General features: G+C 49.7%; 1 protein-coding gene across 2 annotated transcripts; it reads left to right on the top strand.

Annotated features, from left to right (window-relative positions):
* The first annotated feature begins 11527 nt into the window (after positions 1 to 11527).
* LOC119277090 (clp protease adapter protein ClpF, chloroplastic-like) lies at positions 11528 to 16344 on the top strand. 2 transcript variants are annotated; one of them, XM_037558311.1, is made up of 11 exons: positions 11528 to 11705; positions 12055 to 12461; positions 12654 to 12713; positions 12798 to 12889; positions 13097 to 13175; positions 13247 to 13340; positions 13848 to 13960; positions 14814 to 14859; positions 15514 to 15554; positions 15641 to 15799; positions 15911 to 16344. In XM_037558311.1, exons 2-10 carry the CDS (start codon positions 12123 to 12125, stop codon positions 15794 to 15796), a joined length of 1020 nt encoding a protein of 339 aa, XP_037414208.1. In that variant the 5' UTR covers positions 11528 to 11705; positions 12055 to 12122; the 3' UTR covers positions 15797 to 15799; positions 15911 to 16344. The 2 variants fall into 2 exon arrangements, with proteins under 2 accessions (XP_037414208.1, XP_037414207.1); XM_037558310.1 differs by having other exon boundaries at positions 11531 to 11705; positions 15904 to 16344.
* Positions 16345 to 16641: the final 297 nt, after the last annotated feature.

Raw genomic sequence — 16641 nt, 5'->3', positions numbered from 1 at the left:
AGTATCCCAGGAAGTACTCTGCACAGGAAGAAGCTCAAGAAGATTAGAAGATAGAAGCCGGCTCCCGCAGGAATCAATGACCACTCAAGAAGAAGAAATAAGTTATCGTCGATCATGTCCTCGATCTCCTCGTAGCCATCGGTCAGGAACTTCTCCTTCTCGGCTCAGTTCGAGGGTTGAGTCTCAAACTCGGCCTTAACGAGGTCCTCGTCATCCTTCAGCTTCTAGAGCTCCGCCTTGTGCCGCTCCACCTGGGCCGCCAGCTCCTTGGTCAGGTGCTCGCATTCCTGAGCCACCTGGCTGCGCTCTAGCTCCTTGGCACGAAGCTTAGTTTCGACCTCGCCAAAGCACTGCTGCAGTGCGGCGGCCGCCTCTGCAAAGATAAGAAAAAGAAGATATCAGCATCAACGAAAAAGTAGTTGCTGGAAGATCTGGCCCGACTGCTCACCAGTCGGCCCGAATCTCGGGGGCTACAACCAGCGGGTGCACTGGCACGCCCCCGTGAGAAGAAGGAAAGATTGCTCACTTCGGCTCTCATTCAAGTCGCTGGTCTTCTTGGCCAGCTCCTGGACATGGGAGTTGTAGGCGGCCGCGCAGAGGTTGTGGTAGTCCTGCAACAAGGACAAAGGAAGAAAAGAAAACAAGTTAGCACTCGGAACTTACCTTAAAAGTTCCGAGCCGCCTACTTAGCAGCCGGCCCAGAACTCGGGGGCTACACCTAGTGGGTGCGTTGGCGCGCCCCCACGGAAGATTGCAAGAATTCAGAAAATGAAAAGCAAGTGCGTACCCAGATGACCGGTCCCGTTGTCAGGAACTCGTGCATGCATCACTGGAGGGTGGCACCTTGGACACCAAGCTGGGCCTGGACGTCCTGCACAGCCACGTTCAGGACACCGACGCCATCCCCAAATGCCCAGCCCACTGAGGTAGCGCTGGTGGCCTCGGCTTCAGGCATTGCCGAGCTGGTGGCCCCGGCGTCCATCAGTCTTGGTGCTGAGCTCGCCTTCACCGGGCACTGGCGCGCGGGAACACGGACCATGGGAATCGGACCCACCGCCAACCCGCCATCAGATGGCGCCACCTGCGGCCCTTCAGGCTGGCCGCCTTGCGCGTCGGCAGTCGGTGCACGCGGTGCCACCTCTTCTCCAAGGGCGGGGCCGCCTCCTCCCCTCTCCAAGGCCGGCTGGTCGGTGCCGGCCCCTCCAGTCGGCTCCTGAACCTCCGATGCAGGCGGCTTCGGGTGTTGCGAGTCAGCGGGCCCGGAGGCTTGGCCGCGGGATGCCTCCGCCTCCTGCGCCTTGGCGGCCGCATCCGCCTGCTCCCTGCTTGTCGCGTCGGCCCGTGCCTTGGCCGCCGCGCCAGCCTCCACCTGCGCCGCCTTGGCCCCCTCTGCTTCCTCCTGGGTCGCGGCGTCCCGCTCCTCGCGCACCTCCCGAATGTTCCTCTCTGTGGCCTCCTGGAGGGTGGCAAGCGGGTCCACGTGGCGGGGGCCTGCAGAGCTGTCGACCGCCCCAACCACCGAAGCAGTCGGGGCTCGCGAGAGGGACAACAGAGCCTGTTCAGGGAAGCAAGAAAAGACTATTGAAGAAATCACAAGAAAAGCAAATGAGAAGGAGCCACAGGGAACCAAAAGCACTTACCCAGATACCACCGGACGTGGCTTTGAGGTCCTCTAGAACTGTGCCTCCCTCGCGGCGATCGAGGTCTTCGGCTTCTTGGGTCGGCTGTCGTACAGCCCGGCCTCAGCCCGGCATTTTGGTGCACCGACTGCTGCAGTCGGCGCGGACAAGGAGCTGGCGCCCGCCTTGTCGGTGCGGTGGCTGCGGCGCGGCTCGTTGTCCTCCTCCTCCTCGTCCGACCACTCTCCAAGGCCGCCTCCGGAGAAGCCGCCTGCTTCCCCTCCGCCACCGCCTGTGGCGTCGTCCTCCTCCATGGCGGCCGCCCCCAAGTCGGGGTCACCCGCGTCACTTACCGATTGACCGACAGGAAATGGTCACCTGGGGCCAGTGCGCCGGCAGCCGTCTGGCCCAGGAAGTACTGCACCATGGCCGACTGCTCAGGAGGCAAGAGGAACTCGAACCAGCAAAGAGAAAAAGAAGCGAAGGACTTACCGTAGGCGGCGGATGAGCCCGGCTGTATGGCGGCTTGCCAAACTGCCACTCCGACTCCGAGAGCTTGCAGTCGGAGATGTGGTTCACCAGCCGGACTACCTCCTCGACCGACATCTCCTTGGTGGACATCCGTGATGGATCCTAGCACCCACTCATGTCGCTGATGATGTGGGGCCGGGCTTGAAGAGGCAGCATGCGGAGCTCTGTGAAGGCGGCCAGCAAGTCGAAGGCCTCGAGGCCCTCCGAGTCCAGCATACCTGGAGCCTGGCGAGGGCGCTGGCGAGGCGACCGACAGGGTCTTCGGCCGATAGCTCCAGTTGGTGCGGGGCTCGGCAGGTGGGCCGGCTGCATAAGCCGGCAAGTTGATGTAGTTCCGCGTCAAGTGGCGGTTCTCGACGTAGAAGTAGGACCTCTGCCATAGTTTGGCCAACTGCAGCAGGGCGATAGCTGGGAAGCAGGTCCCAGTCCCGGAGCACCGCACTGCGACGCAGGCTCCGCACTGCGCTGCCTCGTTCTTGGCGGTGGTGTCGGGCTTGAGGTAGAAGAGCTCTCCCCACAGCTCGAGTGTGGGAAGAGTGCCGAGGTAGCCCTCGCACAGGGTGACGAAGGTGGAGAGCAGCACCACTGTATTCGGCATGAGGTGGTGGGGCTGCACTCCGTAGAAATCCATAAATGAGCGGAGGAAGCCGCTCGGCGGCAGGCCGAAGTCGTGGAGGAAGTGCGACCGAAAGACGACGCGCTCGTCGCCCTCCGGCACTGGCGAGATTTCCCTTGTGGGGGGTGGGAGGCCCGCCTTGATCTTGGAATGGTGAGGGAGTCGCTACGTCTGGCGAAGGAACTCCACATGATCTTCATGGACGATGGAGCCATCCTAGCCATCGGCGCGGCCGCTCTGCGCCATGGGCTCCGAGCTTGGCAGCGGCGGCGGTGTGAAGAAGCGCGGTGACGGCGAGCTGCGACAGCAAGAAGGCGAGAAGCGAGACGAAGGGAGAGGAGTGCGCGTGTGCGTTCTGCCGCCCACTCCTCCCCCTACTTATAGCCCCCTGGCGGCGGAGTCGAGGGGGCGAGACGTGGGGGGGGGGCAGGATTAACTGCACCCACTCCCTCCACGACCCCGCATCGTCTGCGCCTTTAAGGCGTGTATTAACCGCGCTTGGGAAGCGCAACCGTTTTCCTCGGCCGCAGCGGATCCGCGCGCGTGCCGAGGCTCTGCGGTGGTGGGCCCGGGCCTGCGGCGACGTCCCATCGCGCACGTGGGCTGGCAGGCCGACCTGGCCGGCTGGCGCCCTGTGGTGGGCGGGCAACAGGCGGCGAGCCTGTTGCCCGGCTGGCACGCCACCTGGCCCCCGCCGTGACTATTCAAATTCCACCAGGTGGCTGCGGCTGTGTCCGGCTCCTGGCGTCTGACTCCTCCTAGCCGGACGGAGCAGAAGGCGGAAGACCACTTAAGAGGGAAACTGCTGAGGCCCTCCGGCTACCCAAGGCCATAGAACCTCACCAGCTTCGGGGACTACTGGCGGGGGGATAAACCCTGGGTAGCCTCATCCACACCCTAGTAGATTTCAAGACATCGGGGCTGGTCAAGCCCCTCGGTCCGACTAGTCGCAAGGCCGGCCATCACGGCCGGCTGGCACCCACGGGCTGCCTCCCAGAAGGTGACGAGGGCATGGGCCAACTCCTACCAGGCGACCCCTCGCCTCCTCAAAGTTTGCACCCACCTGCTACGACAAGATAAAGCGTGGCAACAGTGCCACCTGCCACCCCCGAATCCCAGAAGGAATGTGGCCACAGTGCAGGCGTACCAGGCGGACACACCTCACCTGACACGACACTGTAGCCACGCGACCCATGATGGTGCCTACGTTAGGCTGGGCCATGCCCCCACGACGGATGGTCAGTGTGGCCCGCAGGCGGTGGGCCCCACTTGCCGTGTATCACCAGAAGACAACGAGCCCAAAGCAGGCGGCCACAAGGGGAGGCCGCCTCATAGCAGGCGGTCGTCCCTTTCCTCAGAGTCTGTGCACCATTAACCAGAAGTGATGGGGTGCGGCTACAGTGATTGCCCGCCAGGCGGCGGTACTGTAGCCATGCGCCCCCCGACCAAGCTATCATCATCAGGGGCAAGGCTACAGTGCGGCCTAGTCCTCCTGGGCCGCAGGCGGCGGGCCCTACTTGTCTGCCAAGATCACAACAGTCGGCAGGGCCCACCAGGTGGCAGGCCCCAGCTGTCGGCGGAGAAGCCGGAGCCCAGAGACACCGACGGCCGGGTCCTACGACCAGCCGGATTACCATTGTACCCCCAGGGTCACCCATGCAAAGGGTTCAACCCTTAGATCACCTTACACCCACATAGCTAGGGAGAAGTAGAGCTAGCTTGCCTTTCTTCCTCCTCTAGCCCGAACAGCTCAAGGAGCCACCTTGTAGCCCGTTGTTGATCATAGTGATGCGGAGACCCCGCAGAGCAGGATTAGGGGTGTTATCTCCACAGAGAGCCTCGAACCTGGGTAAGACCCGGTGCCGTTTGAGGTCTTGCCTACTCCCGCTTCTAGAGCCCAGCAACATTCTATTGACCCCCTACATGATTAGCCACCCATTGGCATATGTCAAGGAAATACCACGACAGGTGTCCAGTTGCTCCGGTGACCAGACGCGAAGTCCCTAGCGGAGTAGGCTCGATTTAGGGCGGTTGCAATGGCGCCGTCGGCGACTCTGACGGCTTAGAAAAAATTTGTATTGCAAGCTAGAGGATGCTGCCACGTGCTATCATATCTCGGTTCATGCGGTGGCCGGCACGGAGTCAGCAGAAAACATACGACTATGAGCTTTAGTGGGCAATCAGGTGATGCTTTTGTCGGTGGACTCGGGCATCACTCACACTTTTGTGAACTCGGAATTTGCACGTAGGGCTTGCTGTCAGGTGTAAGATGCAGAACCAGTGACAGTCCGACTAGCTAATGGCGATACACTGTAATCCAATCAACAAGTAGCTCAACTGCAATGGTGGTGCTAGGGACACATTTGCTACAGACATGCGTTTGCTGGATCTTGGCGCTTATGATGCAGTGCTAGAGGTCGACTGGTTGGCGCAATTCAGTCCTATGAATTGTCATTGGGGCTTGAAAACATTGGAGTTTCGCCATGGCAGTACTAGCGTCAAGCTATAAGGAGTGCACGCACCGACAGAGCCGACACTGACAGAAATCAGAGTAGAGCAACTGTCCAAATGGATACAGGGCCATGAGGTTAGGGCTCTAGTAGTGATTCACACAACTGAATCGGCGTCAGAAACCAAGGAGCCCGTGCCATCATAAGTGCAAGCGCTACTCGATGAGTTTGGTGATGTGTTTCAGGAGCCAACAACACTGCCTCCTCACCGCACTTTTGATCATGCAATTCATTTGGAACCCAGAGCTACTCCACCTAATGTCCGACCGTACCGCTATTCGCCACTTCAGAAGGATGAGATAGAGTGCTAGGTTGCAAAAATGCTTCAGGCCGGTTTGATCACCACTAGTATAAGATGTGTCGTTAAAGGTGTAGCCGTGTGAGTATGACGTGTGGGCCTGAGCCAGGCTGTGGCGTGAAAGGTGTAGCTGTGATGGCAGTGTAGGCATGTTGTCATTTGAGATAATTCAAATCCCTTCTCATCCTGAACTCTCTTCTCACCTACCCCTTCTCCTACCTCTGGATCTTATCCCCTTTTCCTTGATCTCCTCCCCTTTCCTGTTCGATCTCTCACGGGGTCGTAACATATATGTTTATAAATAAGTATTTGCCGAGCTGAAATAATGGTTAAGAGTTGAGAAAAATCATTTGCAAATCAAGTAACCTATTTTTGACTAGTAGAATGCCCGTGCATTGCTACGGGCTTTTAAAATATTTTCCTTGAGTTATGTAAACATCATTGAACTTACTCATCGGAATACCAGTTGGAAATAAATGTTGCCATAAACATTTATCGTAATTCCAGCCGGTTTGCTTTATTTTGAGTGTGTCGTTGTTGTGGGATATCATCACTTGCACATCTTTTTGTTGTATAAAATATGGTGAATTTTTATCCCCTTCCGATGGGGTCGCCCCAAAAACCCTCTGAATGGGTTTCTTTTTGAACCCCGACATAATCCATCTCCATCTCTCTCATATTCTACAAAATTAAATATATACAGAAATATACCTTTTGAGTATTATATCATGTGCAACATACATACAAAGAAGAACAATTATTTGCATGCACCTCTTTTGGTTGTGTAAAACTCATTGAATTCTTAGCCCCCTCCATCATCGTTACATCAGGGTCTTTGTCAGTCGACATCTCCGAAGCACAATCAAATCCATCAGTTTTTATGACCTACAAAGGTATTCTAATATAAACAAAGATTAGAATAATTTTTTTATGATGGTGGCATGGAAAATATATATTCATTGGACAAATGCTAGAAATGAGCAGTTTCTAGTAGATTGAGTGGCATCCCAATTTTAACAATTTTAGGCTCACCTCTAAATCACATGTTGATGATTATTCTCACGAATATCTACTATTTAGGGTATGTGGTATATTGCCCATAAAAAACTATGTTACATTTCTCCATGAGCAAAGAACGGATTTCCCCTCTATATAATGATAGTCGGTCACCCATAATTTCTTGGATATTTTTAAGTAATTTATTGAGAAAATATTTTATGCTATTCTAAATATATATAGTGTATAGGTATAAATAAAGCTTTATTTTTATGATATTCCCATTATACACCTCCTATCCGACTTGTTGTCCTCTCCTGCACGACCGCACTCTATCCACTCCCTCTCCGCACCACTCACTCTCTTTGTCCCCCCCTCTCTAGATCCATAGACTTCACCGGCGTTGCTCACTCTCCTCTCTCCGCCCTTGCCCCCACAACCAACAGAATCGGTGACCTCATCTCCCACCCCTCCACCCTTTCATCCCTCCCCTCTTCTCACCAAAATTAGTGAAGGGGGGTGGTCGAGGGACCAGACGGTTGCCTGATCTGCCCACAAACCGGCGAACAACATCGCGCCAAGGTCACCAACGCCGTCATGAAATGACAGGCTTCTTCCACCTCGACAGACTTGCTCGCGCACCAAGATATGAGAGGGGTCTTCTACTTCTTCCTCGCTCATCACCCCTTTGGCCAAACCATGGATCAACCTTCCTCTACTCTGCCCCATGCCATGGACCGAGCTCACTTCCCTCCTCAAGGTCATCTCTTCACCCCTTTCCTCGTGTGGCATGTTGCACCGCTAACCCTCACCTTATCTCCCTCCCTTTCCTCCCATATCAAGACATGCATGTGTTTCTGCTCAGCCGCTTTACCTCACCGCCGCCTTCATCTCCTTATACAATGTCGTATCCGCCGCCTTCTGCCAGCTGTAGAAGAGCGTGTTCGATTCTTGAACCTACAAAATATAAAATGTTGAGGTCAATAAGTATGAATTTCTCTTGTCCCTAGTACTATATTTTTATACATGCTTATTGCATAACCAACCTGTGTGTCGTAGTGTACTGTGGACTTGCTGAGCTACTCGACCTTGAGATTGTCAGTTTAACAGAGCATGTTCTTCGTCTTAACCTCCATCTGCAGCTCAGCCTCGCGGATGGCGACAGCCTTGGCGGCCTCAACCTTAGCGACCTTGGCCTGCCAGTCCCAGCCTTCCCCTTCATGGCGAGGTCGGTCATTGAGGCGGCGTTGTCGGCCTTCCTAGTGTTCTCAAACACCCGCACCTCTGCCTTGACCTTGGCCTTCTCCTTGAGCGACTCGCCTTGCTGCCGCACAGAGAGCACCTTGTTCTCGGCGTCCACCTTGGCAGCGTTCTGGCACGTGAGGCCATCCCGCTCCACAAACATCCACCTTGGCCCTGCTCGCTGCCTCCTGTTGTGTCTTCTCGCCAAGGTAGGAGAAGTACTCATGCCCCGGCACGTCCACCAGCTGCTTCATGGTGGCATTGTAGATGAAGAGGCCGAATTGGTCCAGCTCATTCTACACGTTGCTAAACACCTCCAGCTTGAACTTTTTGGTGCAGGTGAAGATCTCGTCCATGGTTAGCTGCGCCACCAGCATCCGGGTCTCACCCTCGATCAGCCCTTTAGCCCTTCACCATGTCGTGCCCGTGGCTCCTACCGTACGAGTGCAACAGCACGATCAACTTCATGTGGAGTAGGAGCTTCGCTTCGACGGTGGGTAGGGCTGGACGTACCGCTCATGGCTCAATCGGTGTTTGACACGCTCGGTCCTGGCTTGTTAGAGAAAATGGACAATCTGGTCTGCTAAAATCGGCCTGGAAAATTGTCGGTCCGATCCGGTCTGGTCTTCAACCGGTCCGACCAAGAGGACTGAGAAAAAATGTCATTGCCACCGCCATTCGTTCTCAGCGTGCCGACCGGCAGCCCCCGGGTAAACTACCATGTCCCCAAGCTTCCCCTCTCCTTCTTTTCTCTCCTCCCCATGCACCATAGCCTCTCGCCGCCGCTGTCGTGCATGCACCACTAACGATCTCGAGTTCTCAACTTGGCGCTGGCAGCGTTCTAGCTGCAGGGTTCGCTGCCATGGCAGCGACCGTTTTAGCACAACACACATGCAGGCCATCAACTGGGGGAAACGGTCGATTGGGTGTGAATTTCGGATCGTGCGAGAATCGCTCAGCCGTGATTTCCACGTGAGATTTAATAGCCTCCGCCTATAATCACGCACCATGATCCTACGCTGCCGTTTTCTTTGTTGAAGCATATGTTTAGGTCCACCTGCCGCCACGTGATTCTCTCTCTCCCATTGCTCTCTTCGTAACAACCTTTCCTTATCGTCTGCATCTTTATCGCGAGTAAAGGATTAGCAAGGTCAGCTCAGGAGTTAGTTGGGTTACTGGCCGCACCTGCCTGTGTATATCTTGTATAAATGTATACCTCTATAACTGAATATGACTGCTTTCAGTCATGTTGGTGTTTTCACTTTCTGCACTTATATTCAGTCGAACAGGAAATAGGAAGTACAAAAGAAACATGGCTTGATCCGAAAATCACGGCACCATTTGACAACAAACTGAACATCATGTTTTTTTCATGGTTAATCCGCTAATTATGGCAAGGCCCGAACACAAAAAAACATGGGCTCATGAAAAAAACTGCTACGGAAGGTTCATGGCTAACAGCCGCGCACTTGCTGCGGCACATCACCGACCTCATCGCTGGCGCTCCCGCATGTTCACCACCTCGCCACAGCACCCGCAAAAGCAGCCCACCTCGCCGCTGCCCCAGCACGTTGACGCCGGTGGTGGTTGGCCGGTCCAAATGGTGGCTCGATGAGGGACCGAACCAACCCAGACCGTGTCGTGTTGGTAGCGTCGCCGAGTTCCAGGGTGGTCACCCGGGGACCGATGGTGAAGACGGCGGGCAGGACGAAGGGCAGCTTCTTAGAGCTCTACCAATACCCGCGCCTTCTTCACCAGCGTTAAGTCCTCGTTGCCCCAGCCGGTGATGGCCAGGTACTACGACACGTATGCGGCGATGAAGCTCGCCGTTGACTATTTTGCTGGCTGTACCGTGAGGTTTTCTTTCCTTTTTACCTACATAGGACATAGGAGTATTGACCGATCAAAGGAAATAAATAGAACCTGTTAGTACATGTAGGAAAAATGCCCGTGTGATGCAACAGACCTATCAAACTTGTTTTACGTGATCTCGGTTTATGTAATCAATTAATTACGTGATCTCTGTTGTATGTTCTTTCTCTATTCCAAAATTCGACTCACACGAGTAAGAAGTATTTCACTGTCTTATGCAAGTAGTTCAGTGCATACATATACTACTCGTTCGTAATTGCAACCTGAACAGAGTAAAAAGAATCGGTTTGGTGCATGGATGGATTGATGGAAACACACTGTCTAGTGAAAAGGATAAGAATCACATTGGCATGCATAGGTGATTTGAAATTTTAAAAATATAGTATCTACATTGCGCATCATGAGAAACAATTCCAGAGAAAAAAATTGATCCAGTCAAGTGTATCTTTGGATATTTCATTATCCACTTAGGCCATATTAGTATTACTTCCCACGTGGTGCACATCATCCTGATGTGTGGGTGTGCCTCGGCCCTTACATTGCAAATGTTATTATTGTAGGAAGAGCACACATTCATAAGCTAACGGTTTCACAATGTGTTCTTGCTGATAGTAATTGAACCAAATGAAACGATGGACAAGCAGATTGATTAAGGAACTCTAGGTAATACTTCATGCCGTAAGCATTGCCTCAAAAAGTTAATTTGTAAGTAACAAAAAAAGGCCTAGAAGAATAGTTCTACCTAAATAAAGTTTAGTGCTGCGCATGAGCATATCCACACGAAGCAGAAGGGACGTGGAGCAGGCCGGTAACCAGGGGAAGGAGCAGAGTGGGAGAAGATTTACACCGCCGTCTCCACTGGATATGGTGTCTCCGCCGCATCTGTGGAGGCGCCGTGGCTCCGCCTTGGATAGTGCTCGTGGCTATGGTGAAGAGGAGGGGCGACGCATGGGCGAAGAGGCAGACGGTGCTCGTGGCCAAAAAAGTGGGTCGTTCGAGCTGCGGGAGGGAGGAGGGGATCGCCGGGAGGCGGCGAGATCGATGGGCGGCGGCGGTGGCGTCCAGATAGGGAAGTCGAGGTAGGCGTTGTGTTTTTTTAGGGAATTGCTTGTGCGTGCGACGACGACGGATCCCCTTAAAAAGACATAGCAAGCGGATTCCCTTAAAAATGGTAGGAGTGGATACGACTGATGACATTGATAAATAGTGGTGAATGTTGGCCTAATTTACTATCATCATGCATGGAAACGAATCATAAAAAAAATACTTCCTATTACTATGCTCATAGGAAGCTTCCTAATCTCTGCTACCAAACAGTTTCTCCCCAAATAAGGAAGGAAAATTATGAACGTGATTCGGAAGGAAACAAACGTTATGAATATTAATTAATTTAGATTTGATCTTTAGAGATTGATTGTGATTGATTCTTTTACATAAAGACATTATTAAATAATTCGCGCCAGTACGGAAAGTTCTGATCCGTTTAATTTTTTTCATTGTGTGAGAGGGTGACGCGAAAATAAACCGATGAAGTGGGGGTAGGGGACAAAAAAAATCTACGAAAAAAGACTAGCAAAGATGGGACAAAAAAACCATGATAAGTGGGACAAAAATTGACCGGCGGAGACTACCAACTGCTTCATTAGGAATAGAGATAGTTTGATAATCCAACTGAAGGCAAGGTAACCATAGGGTCTATGCGCAAAAACAAAAAAAGGGTAACCATAGGGTCGCGGCAGAAATTTAACCGCCCCTGCGATAACTCGAAATCCACGGAAAAATCGCAATGCAAGCAGCAAACGCTGGGGCCAAAGAAAAGAAGGAACGACTGGTCCAGGGCGAGGCCAGTTGGAGGGGCGCCGTCTATCCACCCACATCCGCCACCACCGTAGCATAGCAGCAGCAGAGACAGAGCGCAACACCAACGCGAGCCCGTTCCGTACCCTGACGCTGCGGAGCGCCCACGCGTTCCCTTCGCCCGCTCCGCTTCCTCTCCCCCAAGCCCAAGGCCGCCGCCTCAGGTAACCGAGCTCTGCTCTCTCCCCGCCCCGCCTTGAGTTTTTACGTGCCCCGCCGCACCAGTCCTCGCCTTGATACTTGAGCGCCTGTTCTGCAACTCAAAACAGATTGACCAACATTTAGGGATCAGAGGAATCTGCCTTGCAATTTTTAAAGTAGGATCTCTAGCACTGCTTTTAAATAGGAATATGCATTTGTTAATTCAGGTGTATTTTATTATTTCAAGCGATTTGGTAAAACTATAATGAGTTTCAGGCAAAGTTGCTTCAGTTGATGTTAGAGCATGTCATCGTTTATGTGCTCTGGTTCAGTTGTATGCCCCATTGACTAGCTGCTTACGACTGTATGTAGGTGTGTTGATTGCAGCGGTGGTGATCGACGACCCGTGCACGTTTCGGACCTACTGCATTGCATATACAATGCAAGGCATATCTGTGTGCGGTTCGGTCGTCTCGCCCCACGGAACAAACTGCAGATCAGCCTGTTTTGCTAGGAATGATCTGAGGTTCTGTTACAAAATAAATCCAGTAAGCCATGGGGCATACGCGTGGCACTGGTGCGCGGAAAAGCTGCACATGGGGACCAACCGTGGAAAAATAAACACCACAGTAAGGACTAATGCCAGATGGTTCTTTGGAGGAGATGCTCGTAACAGTAACAGTAACAATAATGCGGCCGCGAGGCTGGAGCGCAGTGAGTCTGCTAACGAAGACATCTTGATCTTCTACTTTCAGCTGGATGTACAGACTCGGATACAGGTGAGCGCTTGCTTCTTTACCACCACCTCGCCGCAACTACTAATACCGGACAATTGTCTAGATTACAGTCTACTAGTTAGTTGAATCTAACATCGTTTCACTGTTGCTTCCACTGATAACTGATACATTCAAATGTTTGATATTTATTTATGCAAATCGAACCTCACTATTGAACTGCTTGGTTCTTGCCAGTATGCATTGAATATAGAGCAATTTGATGCGGCAAAGCAATTGAGGGAAAAGCTTGCTGAGGTACCTTAATGACCTTCACTTCTAAGATAAGTGAATTCTGAGGATAATTTCTCTGTGAAGAAAGTCTTATCTCTTATTTTGTAGATCGAAACAGAGGTAACTAGGCAGCGAGAAGCTAAAAGAGGTTCATCGAAGAATGAAGCTCAGGATAAATCTTTAAATCTCCTACGCGCGCGGTATGTTGATATTTCCTTGTTACCCATAAGGAGAAGATTTAAAATACTTTTAACATGTACATTTTCCCAATGTAATCAATATGCTCTGGTGCTCCATTTTTCTTATTTAATTAACATGTAGGCTAATCTGGTAAGGGAAAATTTGTTGTGGGATACTCCAAAGTTGGTTCGTTTGGCAGATAGCTTACCTTTACCCTTTTGTTGCAGTGCAGATTTGCAGAAGGCTATTGAGAGCGAGAACTATGCTTTGGCAGCTGAGCTGCGTGACACAATTTCTAAGCTTGAGGTATACCAAAACTGAGGTGTACCAGTCATGTGATGATTATGTTAAATAGCTTGACTTCAAATGTCATGTAGGGTGATTCTCTGGCACTCTCTGCTAAAGCCCTGGCTTACCAAAGTGTGAAATATGAGTTTCGACTAGGGCAGAAAGTACGCCACAAAGTACATGGTGAGTAATTTTGTACCATCTGTTGTTGTTGAAAGCTCTGGCATGCTAAATGACAGCTCATAATTCCATTAATTTTTATTTCTTATGCGTTCGACATTCTAACTGGTAGGGACATATATGTGATATATGAATACTTTATCAGTATACTTGAATGGATATTTATTTATAACCTATAGAAAGTAAACATATCAGTGTTGGTCACTATCATTTTTTGTCAGCAATAGTTTGTCAATTATTTAAGTTGTTCAAGTTTGCATTCCTACAGTCTGGGGCTGAACTGAACCATTGAAAGTAAGCATATGTATCTCTCGATGCTAGTGTAGGTGTGCCCCATATTTAGGTAATTATACTGTAGTAGTATATGGTTTGAAAGAGTTGAGTTTTTTTTCCTTTTATCTTTATTCATTTGTTTGTCATTGGGCTTATTTTTTTGTAGTTCAGCACTCACGATTCATTCACCTATGTGAGACACTAGTTTATTTTGTCTTTTGATTTCTCCTGCTGAAGGATATAGAGCTGTGATATGTGGCATGGATCCTGTGTGCTGTGAATCCAAGTCATGGATGGAGACGGCAAACGTGGAGAAGTTATCTAAAGGGCCAAATCAACCTTTTTATCAAGTAAATGCTGCTTCCGGTTTAAGTTTTCCTCAGTATCCACAGTTCCAAGCAAATCTCAGTTAATTTTTCTTGTAGCATCTGCAAGATATATTTTAGTGCTAATTTTGTCAACTTTAGAGTTTAGATTGTGTTACAGCATGGATGTTACATTAGCGCAATGACAACCATTGATATATGATTCTGGCAAAGGATAACTTAGTGACATGATGCGTCTTTTACTTGACTTATCCTTCTGTGGCCAGTTGGCCCAAAGTCCTGATCTTAAAGCCATGATTGTACACCTTGCACACAAGTCCTGAAATTGCTGAGAATCCTTTGCAAGGCTGTGATGGGAACTTTCATTTGTAAACTTAGTTACCATGTAAGCTAGCTCATCATAGCAATATCTGTGTATCCTTCTTACTTTCCTCCTTACAATATAGCACATTAAGGCTTTCAATTATGCATTGAGGTGATGGAAATAGGCCCCTCCCCCTGCCCCCGCGGCGACAATGTAATAAGTAGGAACCCAAATCTGCGTCCATGAGGACATAAACCAGGTGTTGAGATTGTATGCTCCCCTACCCAGGTGAGCTAGGCTCACTTCCCTGAGGTGATGATATTCACAATTGTTCTGTTTTTTAACCCTGACTAGTTAATCATGCCCTTCATGAGGAAAACTTGTGAGTTTAATGTGTGAACACTGTTTCTCTGTGGAATCTAGATTGGCATCTTCGTTGAACTTTGCTTTAGCTTCAGCATGGTTCTGCATGCTCATTGTGTGCTATTTAATTTACAGGCTTCCAAATCTTTTTTAACTGGTTCTAAATCTTTTTGTACACATTATGATGCTGTGGTATTGCTATTTTTCCAGGTGCTTGTTGATGTATATGCTGACCCAGAACTCCTTGTTGCATATGGTATTATTCTCTTCTTTTCCTGATCCGTATATATTTTTTGGGCTTCCAAACTGTTTTTTTCAGTGAACACAATGCATGCCATTTCTGTGCCCTTCAGGTACCATGTGCTGAATCATGTTTGTTCTAACTTTAGTTTCTGCTATGCTATAACTCATAACACTTCCAAAAATATGTATCAAAATATATCAGTATTTCACTATGTCTCCTTACACTTTTTTTTGTCGAGAATGAAGGGGAAAACCCTTCTGAGTTCTAATATCCGAAGCCAGCATACAGTTCATCAACAGTTTTTAAAACAGCCGAAATGAAAAGAAATCAGGAGCTATATTTTCCCTTGTACCTACCCTGAAAGAATGTAGGATGCGGCATGTTCTCCAGTCTGTTTACTATACATAATCTTCGCTCGGCGAACATGGATCGGCTGTGCGTTGACTGTTCTGCTACACCATTGTGGAGACAATGTCATGATATCTAGAAAGCTGGTGGAACCAAATCAACAATGTCTAAGATGTGGAACTTTAATAAGCATACATTTTTATGTTTTAAATAATGTACAACACAACAAGATAGCACGCTTTTTAATAATCAAATCCGTTCATACTTTTTTTTTTATCATTGCCATTTTGAGATATGTTTTTCGCTTTGTAATTTCAGTCGCAGAAGAAAATCTTTCTGAAGCTGAAGAATCAGAGAAAGTGAGTTTGAGTTCCTCGTTTGCTTGGTTGTTTCCCCCCTTTTTTTACCAAAGTGAATTATTGATGTTTCCATTATTGTAATATAGGGAAGATTTGAGCACCCCTACACCGAATTCCTATTTTATGGCGAGGACACAGCTCGGGACTTCATTCCTGTGAAGCAACTCCGTGAGAAGTATGACCAGCCACGTTATGAAGCTTCTGGAGATGAAAATGACGACGATGACACTACAAATAGCTAAACGGTGAGGCTGCACTGAGAATGTGGAGTTTGTCTATTTGGAATAGACTATCAACTCTTCTTTTTGCAAGGAAAATAGACTTGCAAATTGACCTGATTTTCATTCAGGTAGCAGGAGTTTTTCTAAGAACATTCCTTATTCACCACCACCAATGAGGATCAGACAAGATAGAGAATCAAGGTACTATCTAGCGTAGCTACAGTAGCACTGAGTGGGCAGGTGTAATGAAGACCGAGTCGTCGCGGATATTGCAAGAAATCACAAAAACCCGCAATCAGAGGAGCTACATGCAGTATCCGACCTTGCAGATTGGGGAAGCATTGCGCTGATAAAATGTGCAACTTCCTCCTGCGCTTTTGAGTGCAAGTGGTTCTAAAGTCAATGAATGTGAAGAAGATCCTGATGGATATTCAGTGTATATTTGGCCGAGTTCTACTGCAGCTCTGTCCCCTCTGATGGGCACATGTACATAGCGTGCTTACTACTACATCATACGTACTTGCAATTTTGCTGGAGTATATGGTATAAGCAGGGCTTCACGTACAGTACAGTACAGAAGTTGGGCTTCTTGTGTTTGGTTAAGCTTGAGCTGCCAACTTCTGGGTCCAAAAGCTATAAGCTGAAGGTCTTCAGCAAACCAACTTCCTTAGGGCAAGTCCAACACGGATCACCAAGACGAACAGTCGAACACATCAAATGCATATATCAATACCACCTTAATCATATGTTTAATTGTTGCAAACATGTGCAATCACAAACAAAAAGCATCGGATGTTCAATACGTATTTACCTCCAACTGATCCCAAAAGTCAGGTTGTTTGTGCCAAAGACGCCCTTCTTTGGCT

This window comes from Triticum dicoccoides, chromosome 3B, assembly GCF_002162155.2.
Source record: "Triticum dicoccoides isolate Atlit2015 ecotype Zavitan chromosome 3B, WEW_v2.0, whole genome shotgun sequence".
Lineage (NCBI taxonomy): Eukaryota > Viridiplantae > Streptophyta > Magnoliopsida > Poales > Poaceae > Triticum > Triticum dicoccoides.
This window is presented reverse-complemented; position numbering and strand designations above follow the sequence as displayed.

Coding starts and splice junctions, on each gene's coding strand:
- LOC119277090 (XM_037558311.1), top strand. CDS start 12,123: ATGCAAGGCATATCTGTGTGCGGTTCGGTCGTCTCGCCCCACGGAACA. Junction 13,341..13,847: donor AGTACGCCACAAAGTACATG/GTGAGTAATTTT, acceptor CTCCTGCTGAAG/GATATAGAGCTGTGATATGT. Junction 15,555..15,640: donor AAGCTGAAGAATCAGAGAAA/GTGAGTTTGAGT, acceptor ATTGTAATATAG/GGAAGATTTGAGCACCCCTA.